This window comes from Colossoma macropomum, unplaced genomic scaffold (assembly GCF_904425465.1).
Source record: "Colossoma macropomum unplaced genomic scaffold, Colossoma_macropomum, whole genome shotgun sequence".
Taxonomy (NCBI): domain Eukaryota; kingdom Metazoa; phylum Chordata; class Actinopteri; order Characiformes; family Serrasalmidae; genus Colossoma; species Colossoma macropomum.
The window spans coordinates 28,321,965-28,333,507 of NW_023494796.1; the positions used below are offsets into that span (position 1 = coordinate 28,321,965).

Here is an 11,543-nt window from a genome sequence, read left to right on the forward strand (position 1 = left end):
GCTTATCATTTCAATCAGTGACTAATTTTGGATACATTTTCAGAATTTTTAACAGCTCTTTGCACAAAAAGCCTCCAGCTAATTACAACAAGCTTACCTTTGCTGTTTGTTGAGTTACTCTGGAAACTTTCAGTTGGGCCAAAATGCCGAAAGCCTGATGTGCACAGGGCGTCTTCAGACTTTATACTTCTGTCCTCCACTCGTCTCACTCTCCACCCTCCCCTATGTTGAAGTGGTGTTACAGTCTCACATGTCAACCACGGCTGAATGTTTCTATGGTCTTGAAACTCACACATTTGAATATGCTTAACTGAACATTTATCTACCGTATTGTCATGATCACTCAAATCACTCATTATTACTAAAGCAAGATCGACCCAAAATAGAGAAACTTAACGGCAGCTCTTTTATTCATCGAGACTGGTGTAGTAGGTTTAACACAATCCGTTTCTATTCTTTTACAAGCACAACTTCATGGTTGCACATCGATATACACGATGATAAGAATCAGTTAATGGTCTTACACTCTGAGCCATTGCTAAAGGATGTTTTATTGCAAAGTACAATTTTAAGTTGGGTTTCCTCAGTATTGGACACTCTACACTGAATTAATTCTCAACAAATGATTCTTTCACGTTTCAAGAGCGCAAAACAACTTTCTGACCACTTTTAAGATGCTGATATTGTTTTAAATTGTTGAGAATATGTTATTATACTGTGAAAAAAGCAACACGGCTATGCATTTGTAGACAGCAGGGCTGTCATGATTGATTAAAATCACTAAATCACTAAATTACTTGCTAAAGAAAAAGAAAATGAATGATAAACGGGGTATTTGCAGGTCATTTTAAAGTAATGTTCATCAATCTAAACAGTCACCACAAGGGGGAGGTGTTACCCTTTAAATTGCTACTGTGTGCATCATTAGAAGAGAGGAAACCCACACCAGCAGGATTTCATAAATGTTGCTACCAGTTGCTAGTATGTGAGATAAAATGCTAAAATTGGAAAAAAGTATATGAAGCGTATATGAAGTAAAAGCTTTTGTTTAATTAGGTTAACTGGCTAACAGGCTCCTCCGGTAATTTTCAGGTAGTCACTCATTAAGCGACCATTAAAACAAACTTAATGCATCAGTGATGACTTCAATGAAGCAAAATTGCTAATATTAATCTGATCAGATCTGGTTTGATTCTTGATCAATTTTGCACCCTGATTGTTGATCTCTGCTTTATCTAGAACGAGTATCAAGTTGTGAAAAGTCTAACGATAAAGTAAAATAAATGTAAACTTTTTGGCCTAAAACTAAAATGTAAAACATTAGTTTTACAATTCAGTTGGTCGACAAAATATTTCTTTATTCAGATTAACAAGAGTGAGAAGAAAACAGTAAAAAAGCTTTAAAAACTTTTCAACAGTGTAAAAATATTTCAGTTCCACTGAAAAATAAAAGCAAGGAATCAAGTCTAACATTGAGCATTTTTCTTTTTCTCACTATTATTTCAAAATGAGACACTTCCATTTCTTAGATCCTTAAATAGGTTCTTTGTTCAGAACAGCTAATATCCACATCCATGACCAAGCATTTGCCAACGCAGTGCTGCCATTGAGGGCCTCGACCAAAATAACGATCAATCAATCAATCAATCAATAAAATGAAAAATCAATAATGGAACACTGTCATCATTCAGTCTGGGGAAGGTTGAAGCTGTGAAACTGCTGTATACAAAGTAAAGAAAATGCCCTTTGAACAGCAAATGCTTCAAATGGCAGTGTTTCTAAGTGGAGCTGGCCTAAGAAGTTTTAACCCAAGTTTTGTATGGGAAGTGAATGTACATCACCATTAGCCTTGTGCTAGCTTAACATTTGATTTCCAATAGAACCAGTACAAATCAGTATAATCACATGGGTGGTACTCAGAATATTTATTGCTATAAAATATTAAGGACACTTGTGACAATTTTATAAAATGACTGGCTCAAACTAGCACTAAATCTTTCTGAAGATTTCACAGTTCTTAACACTAAAACTCACTTTTAAAATGTTGCATTTGCTGATACCTGAGCATGACCTGAGAATTCATTTTCAATATTTTCCATATAGGCTTTTTATTGCTTTCTAGTATTTTGGAATCCTACAAAGACGTAATTGTATGTTATAGCTCAGTTAAGGTTATTGATATTGCATGGCCTTAAAAATAACATTACTTCATTTATCATCAAAATATATGTATAAATAATCGAGGGAAATTGCCACTAAAAATGTAAACTAATACAAGCAACATAAAGAAATATATTTATTATACCTATATCTAAAATATATTTAAAATTAATATTTTTTATAGATTTGCAGGCACATAACTTGCTTTTGCCTGTATTACTGACTGTTTCTTACATTTACAGCTCCGCCAATGACATTGTGCAACATATAATCATATGCAAAAGTTTAGGCGCCCTGGTCAAATGACAAGTTCTGTTGATTTTGTAATTGAAGGTAGGTAAACACATCAGAACAAACTTCTGCACATTTCAATGCAAAATTACTGTTTATTTGCTGAATTTAACATATTGGGGAAAAAAATTTAACATAAAAAGTTTAATATTGTTTTCAATATGGTAAAACTAGCAGAAATTGTGCCCTAAAATTACCAGAAAAATGGCATATTTAACTGTATTCTCTATCGAGGATGTGTTAGCCTATTTTCACTTAGAAAATCAACTTGAAACCTAACCAGAGGTATTTAAACTTTTGCGTATAACTGTAACTTTACAGTCAGCCTAAACTTGCCTGTACAATTAACTAGAGAATTCAGTCACTGTGATCGACAGGGCAAATGACCAGTGGGCTTGAGTTATCACCACCCTGACAAAAATGAGGGCTAAAGTAGGGCCGAATCACTTCATTGAACACACAGTCAGTGAATGAGTAAATGTGATTTTTGGCTTCCATATCATAGAAGGAGACCAGCCCCTCCTGGTAGTCCACGAACACTCCCACTTTCTGGGGCTTGTCTGGGAGAGAGAGCAGAGTCGGAGGGTCTTCCAGAGCTGCGTACTGATCCCCATTGTAAAGCACAATGGCCCAGTAGCCTTGGCTTGGTTTGAGGGACAATTTCCCCTTCCTGTTGGCCTCCTCTCTTGCCACCCCAATATCCCACCCTTTTTTGTCCCCGACGTCCACCACCCAGAAGGCCTTGCCCTCGGTGAGCCCGTTCTGGCCCAAGACACTGCCGAACATATCGAACCTCTCAGCGATGTCGGGAACATCCTTCCTTTCTCCAGAGTCACTTACTTCTTTGCCGTCATCAGAAACCAGTAGCTGAGCATAAGCAGTGTCTGCATCCAGAGTCACGTCCACTGAAAGATCAGACAACATGTGAGATGAGACGTGAGATGTATCCTATGTACAGTAGCAATGGTGGCTTAACATGTCTTAAATTAAACTATGAATGGCTGTGATGTCTTTAACCTTTAGAAGTTGATGATATAAGTAATGAGTTAATCATTAAATCAATAAATCGAGTGGAGAAATTCTGTCAAAGGTGCATTTTCTAAACTTTTGGTCAATGACACATTTGTGCTATTAAGTCAAAGACATACAGTACTGGGTAAAAGTCAAAGACCACCCTTCATTTATTGAATTTCCAGCCAAAATGGCCATTGAGTACAAGAAAATTCATCCAACATTTAACAAAAAAATAACACAGAAAACTTAACTAAATATAATTCTATTTTATCTTTACGTGATACTTATAATTAGCATTGTAATGGCATTATAATGCTTACCTGCAAACTTCTTAATCCTCTCAATTTCTATAAGGCAAATGAGAAACAAAAAATGATCACACTTACATATGCAATAGCAAAACGAGTTTGGGAAACTTTGGTAATGTCTCTAACGGAGCCGAAAATAGTTTCCCTCACCAATATTGGAGAGTTTCTCCAGCTCAGTCTCAATATCAGACATCATGGTTGTCCGTGTGTTCCTCAACGTGCCAAAAGTCAAGGCTGTATCCATGGCAACATTAGTCCAGTCTTTTCCATTGTCTGGCGCTGGGACAGAGGGATAAATCTAAATAACCGAGAATCAACATCATTAGTTCCAATGAAACAATCAATGCATAGAACAGTGATCACCAGCCCTGCTTCCTGCAGACTTCAGCTACAACTTTAATCAACCCCACCTGATCTAATTATTGCCTTCAAAAATCATTGATTAGCTGAATGAGGGGAGGTGAGCCACTTTTACAGCTCCCAGGTATCTTTTGATTACAGCTTTAAATTCAAAACTGACACGCTGACAAAGAACCGAAGGCTTGAGGCAATGGTGGACTGCAACAGTTGCTAAGCAGTGACTATGGGACTATGGGATGGGACTACGCCTTGCATGTTCAGGCATGATGCAGACCACACTGGCTATAATACAGTAAAAACACTCACAGAAAACCAATCAAATTCCATTATCTTGACATTTATCCATTATTGATTCTCCATTAGAGTCATCATTTTTGTTCAAGGGTGAAATTTCAGTGTCAGCATAGTGTTGATTCAATGTTAAACTATCAGTGAAAGTCCTAACACTGGCCCCAACAACGTTGAACACACATGGATTTATAGTTGACTGCAAAATAAAAGTCACAAGCTTTTACTGCTGGTAGTAATAAAGCCGAAAACATTGATTTACAGTAGGCCGTGAGATCATGTGACGGACACGCCAACATGAACTCTCATGCATGCTGTGCCTAAGTTCCCCTCACAGTTTGTTTCTGTAAGAGAGAAATGTGTCTGCTGCTTTTGACACAATAGAGAGAAAACGGAATATTCCTCTTGTACAACTGGTTAAAAACATTGGGCCTCATTCACTAATGTCTTTTTTCTTCATTTTGCTCTTGAGAAAGAACTAAGAAAGGCCCTCGAGAAAGATCCTAAGAAAAAAACTACGTCGAATTCTTGACGTGTTCTTAAACTGCAGAATTGTGCTCAAGTGTGTGTGTAGAATCCCAGATAAGAAAATACTGGTGAATGTCAGAATCTTGGTAAAACCTGCAGAAGTGGGTTTTAAGATGGATTTCTTCTTAAGAGTGGTTGGTGAATAAGGCACCAAAAGAAAAAGGAGAGCTTGTGAAGTAAACTGGTCATGTGGTGTTTGTGAATTACATTTTGGAGTATGTGACTAAATCTGCACTATTGAAAAGTGATAGTATTTCAAAGCATCTTCTTGGTATCTTGTTGTTCAGTAAATCTGAATAAAGAAAGAAACCAATGGAAAGTTGCTGTAGATGCTCCAAGGGTTAGAAAATGGGTAGCATTAATGTTCTGTTGAATTTTGGTTCAACTTTAAATGGTGTTTACATTATTAATTCAGGGTACAAAAGTGATTAAGAATCAACACTGATTCAATGAACGATGTTACTTTAGCATTGATTTGTCATGGATTTGATGACTGGTATCAGGGATTCTTCTCTTATTTGACTAATCAGTCTGAGTTGGCCCAGGCCTACCTGTAGCACAACATAGTCTTGGGGCCGAATTACAGAAACTTCCTATTTTTTTTGTCTTAAGTTAAGATCTGACAGGTCAAGATAAGATTTTTCACCAATTTGTATTACAGACGCAAATCTTATCTTCATTTAGGAATCTTATGGTATCTCACAGCATCTTACCTCAAGTTAAGAAATCTTAACTTACTCGATCAAAGTCGACAATCAACTGCCATGTCTGTTACCTAGCAACCAACCATACGCGCTCAGCTGAAACGTAAACACGCAATCAAAGTAATCAAGCTAGTTAGCCAGACAGCTAACATTAGCTACCGTTACTCAAACAAAACTAAAGCATGATAAACTTGAAGTTAAGCGCTTTGTTCTGTTCATCAGTGTCGCCGCTCTGCAGTTTCAGTCTCCATTTCCCAAACGCTTTAGCCGAGCGCGCTAACATTACTCCTCCTGATAAACAGACACACGTTCAGCTCTGTCTCCTCATCATTCACCACCATCACTGTAATATTTCATCTGACGACTCATCATCAACAGTTAATGGATACGATTAAGAACTGTTGTTCTTTAATAGCTTCTCTTCTAAATTCAGTCTTAACTAAAGTTGATAAAACTGATCAGATTTCAGACTCAGGAATCTGTACTACAGCCCATGGTCTGACCTGTGTTCAGCTCTTAATGTAGGCCCACAGCAGACTTGTGGTTAGTTGCTGACCTGTAGGAAGAGGATGTGGTCTTCTTCCACTGCGATCTTCTTCAGGTCAGCGATGGTCTTGGAGAACGTAGTGATCTCTCTCTGCAGCTCTTGCTTGAATTGTTTCTCCTCGTTCTCCACACTCCTCCTCTTCTCCTTCAGCGCGCTCAGCGCCTCCTCCTCTGCTCTGGCCACCGTCTCCCTCACAGCATCAAACACCTCTTTTATCTCCTCCTGCTCTCGATCAATCAGAGCCTGTAAGGGTTTGACCAGCAGAGGGCGTCAGTGCTGGCTTTTGCTTCTCTTCTTTAGTGAACTTTTCAGTTTCTTTTAAAGGGAAACCTTTTAAAGGGATGCTTTAAATAGGTGTGCATGTGTGAAATATGATGCATAAACCAAACGGAAATGTTTTGTTTGTTATACAAAACATGGCAAATATGCAGAATCTCTCTATATAGTAGGTCACCACTGGCAAACCACACCCTTAAAAATGATGGTTCTTCAAGGGTTCTTTAGTGAAGAAAATGGTTCTATATAGAACCATGAACAAGGACCCTTTGCATGATTAAATGGTTCTTTGCGTCGTCTTCAGATTGGTGGAGAGTGTTTTATTTATGGTTCTATATAGAACCGTTTTGAGAAGGGTTCTACATAGCACCAAAAAGGGTTCTTCTATTGTTGCAATGTCAAGCCTGTAACAATAGAAGAACATGCAGAAAGCAGCATGTGAAAACCCCCTAAGTAGGGTGCCCACTGTTACTGCTCACCCCTTAGTGGTGCCTTGTCTCCCCCTAGTGGCTGGAGGTGGCCTAGCACAAGGCCAGGACATTACTGACGTTATTGTTATTATTATCTACTACAAGGGTTAGCCAACAACAACAACAATAATAATAATAATAATAATAATAATAATAATAATAATAATAATAATGTTTACTATAAAAGCATTACTATATTTCAGTGCTATATATTGTTATATTAAAATGCAACGTTATATTATTATGAGGATTTTTGCTATTGATGGTGATAATTCTAATGGTATTATTATTATTATTATTATTATTATTACTATTATCTATAAGGGTTGTCTTGATGATGATTATTATTATTATTATTATTATTATTATCATCATCATCATCATCATCATCTAAAATGTATCATTATATGTCATTATTGCAAATGATTATATAAAAAATAAATTATATTAATATGATGAGGATTATTGTTATTAAGGATTTCAATTATTATTATTATTAATATTATTTTTGTTATTGTTGTTGTCATCAATATTATTATATACTTTGTTTGCGCTCAAATTAGCGACCTCTGCTGTTTTGGTGCAAAATTGCATGCAAAATCCAACTAAAACAGCACTTTTTGAATAACAAATAGGTTGCGCTTGTTGTTAATTCACTGATGAGTTTGGGTGGTGCTTTATTCAGGAAGGTTTTTTGGGGAACACTTGATAATTAACAAATATTCTTAAGAGCAAATGTAACCTTCCAGGAATGAGGTCACTCGCCCCCCCCAGTGTAAACCATTATGGTGAACTGTATGATGTATATGTTATAGAGACACACCAGACAGTTTGCTTTTGAACGCTCAAACTCCTTCACTTTCTCCTCCCTCTGCTGTATTCTCTGTTCAATGTCTTGTATAACATCGCCCAGCTCTCTCTGTAAAGAAACACACACACACACACACACACACACACACACACACACACATTTGCATCCTCATTTACAAAATCTCTCCATGCATGAACAAGAGGGCTACAGTCAGTCATAGCAACAGTGAGCCAGCAGCTTGGATTCAGCCTAAAACTGCTACAGGAAAAGTGTTTACTGTGTTTAAAACATCATTACTATTACTAACACATGGTCACAGCAATCTTTAGCAACTTTAATCTAAAGGCAATTAACAGATTCTGTGTATGATCCTTGATTTAACTGACACATAACATCAGTCTTGTCCCTCTTACCTCCCTCCTGCCTCTTTCAGTTTCCACAGACACCACCTCTGTCGCTTCCTCTACACACAGGCTGCAGATGCACTTGTCTTCTTTGGCCCAGTAGAGCTCCAGAGGCCGGCCATGGGCCAAGCACGCCCGCTCGTCCAGCTTCTCAACCGGAGCCACCAGCTTGTGGCCCTTCAGTCGCAGCTTATTTTGGTGTCTTTTCAGATGGCGAGTGCAGTACGACAGCAGACACATCAGGCAGGATTTGACCGCTTTACGCTTGCGATTCTCGGGGCAGATGTCGCAAGCCACCTCGTCTGGTGCCAAAGCGAACTCCTCCGGGCTCTTCTGGGCTTTGTTGTACTCCTCCAGAATAGATTTCAGCACGATATTCACGTTCGGCCTCATCGACAGGTACTGTTTGCACAGAGGGCACACCAGGTCGTTGAGAGTCAGGTGGCGGTCCAGGCAAGGCTTACAGAAGGTGTGGCCACAGGTGGTGGTGACGGGCTCGCCCAGCACATCCATGCAGATGGAACAGGTGATGAGGTGGGAGATGGGTACGGGTGTGTCCGGTAGAGGAGCATCAGAAGGTGTGGCTGATCTGAAGGAAGTCGTGGTTGAGTCTGAGGTGGTGGAACTTTGCCGGAGCTGTTGGAGGAGATCAGCGCTGTGGTTTGTTTAAGACTACTTTAAGACAGCTAGACAGACAGGTAGATAGACAGACAGACAAACAGGTAGGCAGATAGACAGGATAGCAGACAAGCAGATATACAAACAGGTAGATAGACAGACACACAGACAGACAGACAGACAGTGAGACAGATATACAGACAGACAGATAGATAGACAGACAAAAGGGCATGCAAACATGCAGACAGACGGGTAGACAGATAGACAGTCAGACTGGCATGCAACCAGGCAGATAAAGACAGACAGACAGGTAGGTAGACCGATAGACAGACAGATAGGCATGCAGATAGATAGACAGATAGACAGACAGACAGATGGGCATGCAAACAGACAGATAGATAGACAGGCATGCGAACAGGCAGACAGACAGACAAACAAGCAGACAGATAGACAGGATAGCAGAGAGGCAGATAGATAGACAGACAGACAGACAGACAGGTAGATAGACACACAGACAGATGGACAAGCAGATAAATAGTCAGATAGACAGACTAACAGAAAGCCAGACAGATAGACAGACAGGCAGGTAGGCTGACAAGCAGATAGATAGAGAAATAGACATGCCAGCAGATAGACAGACAAAAAAGCACAAAAAAGACAGACAGACAGGCAAGCAGACAAGCAGATAGAGAGATGGACTGACTGATAGATGGACAAGCACATAGATAGACAGACAGACAGACAAATGAACAAGCAGATAAATAGACAGGTAGGCAGACAAGTAGATATATAGAGTAATAGACAGCAGCAGACAGGCAGATATACAGGCAGACAAACAGAATGATAGACAGATAGAAACACAGACAAGCAGATAGGTGAACAGACTGTCAGGCAGGCAGAAAGATAGACAGACAAGCAGTTACAGTGACAGATAGACAGACAGACAGACAAAGATACACTGCTAAAAGCAGACACAGTTTATCAGGCGATGATATTATATGTATGATATATATTTACTCGGTCAAACGTTTGAAGAGAGAAACCAAAAGGTGTTGTTGATTGGAAGGGTCCAAAGATCGGATCTGAAGTGGTCTGCCATGTCTGTTGGTAGAGATTAGACGTCCCTTTAACATCCATTTAATTAATACTGCTGAACTGCACACACATCTAACCTAACCTGAATAACACGAGACACGCTGACATGCTGAACACAAGACTAAAGAAATTAAACTGATTTTTTTGTTATGAGCAATAGATCTACATCAACAACTGTTTGCTGAACGCGCTCGTTTCCTTAACCTAATCAGAAGAACATAAACACCTTCGTTTATCAGAAAATAACATTCATATAGAAAGTCAGATTTACCCTGAGAGAGGTGCGGAGGGAAGCGTCAGGTAGGGCGGCTGGTCTGAAGGAATCCGTGGCCATGTCTGAAGCGGGGAGGGTTTGCTGGAGCTGTGGGTAGAGATCAGCAGGGTGGCTCATGTAAGATCAGCTTACAGTGTGAGGAAGGCTGCGGGCGATGGGCAGGGCTAACAAGGTGAGTTGTTTTACAGCCTAACCTGTCCTGTATCACATGACACATGGTCACACACTGAATACAGGCCTGAAGATATGAAACTGAAGAAGATTTTTTTTTTTTTTTTTGGTTGACCCAGGTTTTTGTTGGCCTAATTGAAATGCAGTACTAAAAATGTAAGTTAGGAGAACCTTTGACTAAACTAAGTTGAGTTAACTCAACAAGCTTTGAAATCAGATCCCTGTTCATTTTAATAAGCTAATGTGACCTAAGTTTGTGACAGATCACACTGCAAAGAAGAAAAACACTTCACCAGGCAGGCGCCGCCTTTCCTCGCTCTGAGTTTCACTATCTTAGTTTCATTTCCTCCAAATTACCATACAGTGTGTGAACTTTAAGTGTTATGAAGCTAAGAAAATACATGAAGCTGTTTAGCTTTCCAGGATTCACATTCATTCACTTACACACAGTGCTAAATAGATAGATACATAGATACATACATACATACATACATACATAGATACATACATACATACATACATACATACATACATAGACACATACATACATACATACATACATACATAGATACATACATACATACATAGACACATACATACATACATACATACATACATAGATACATACATACATACATAGACACATACATACATACATACATAGATACATACATACATACATAGACACATACATACATACATACATAGACACATACATACATACATACATACATAGACACATACATACATACATACATACATACATACATAGATACATACATACATACATAGATACATACATACATACATACATAGACACATACATACATACATACATACATACATACATACATACATGCATAGACACATACATACATAGATACATACATACATAGACACATACATACATATATAGATACGTACATACATACATACATGCATACATATATAGATACATACATACATACATAGATAGATAGATAGATAGATAGATAGATAGATAGATAGAAAGACACATTACAATCATGACACACTTTATCAGGCAGTCAGATTAATAAAGAGAGTCACATTTACCTTGTCAAAAAAGTGTCAAAGCGTTCGTTGTCGCTGTCTGTCTCTCTCTCTCTCTCACTCTCACTCTCTCTCTCTCGCTCTCACTCTTCCCAGCCTGCTGTCTGCCTCTCTCTCCTCCCCTCTCTCTTCTTTTGAGTTTCACTGCTTTAG

The 11,543-nt window shown here is 38.7% G+C and overlaps 1 protein-coding gene across 1 annotated transcript; it reads right to left on the bottom strand.

Moving 5' to 3' along the window:
• Nucleotides 1–1,359: 1,359 nt before the first annotated feature.
• Nucleotides 1,360–11,528, bottom strand: LOC118816706 (E3 ubiquitin-protein ligase TRIM39-like). Its single transcript, XM_036583242.1, has 9 exons — nucleotides 11,394–11,528; nucleotides 10,146–10,235; nucleotides 9,797–9,880; nucleotides 8,171–8,797; nucleotides 7,770–7,865; nucleotides 6,210–6,443; nucleotides 3,924–4,071; nucleotides 3,786–3,812; nucleotides 1,360–3,356 (listed from the first exon to the last, which is right to left on the bottom strand). Exons 2-9 carry the CDS (start codon nucleotides 10,206–10,208, stop codon nucleotides 2,809–2,811), a joined length of 1,827 nt encoding a protein of 608 aa, XP_036439135.1. The 5' UTR covers nucleotides 10,209–10,235; nucleotides 11,394–11,528; the 3' UTR covers nucleotides 1,360–2,808.
• Between the last annotated feature and the right edge of the window lie 15 nt (nucleotides 11,529–11,543).

Excerpts from the sequence above, each read along its gene's own strand:
- LOC118816706 (XM_036583242.1), bottom strand. The coding sequence starts at position 10,208 with ATGGCCACGGATTCCTTCAGACCAGCCGCCCTACCTGACGCTTCCCTC. Across the intron at positions 8,798-9,796 it reads CTCTTCAAACGTTTGACCGA|CTCCGGCAAAGTTCCACCAC; the intron begins GTAAATATATAT and ends CTCCTCCAACAG. Across the intron at positions 3,357-3,785 it reads GAGGATTAAGAAGTTTGCAG|TGGACGTGACTCTGGATGCA; the intron begins GTAAGCATTATA and ends CTGATCTTTCAG.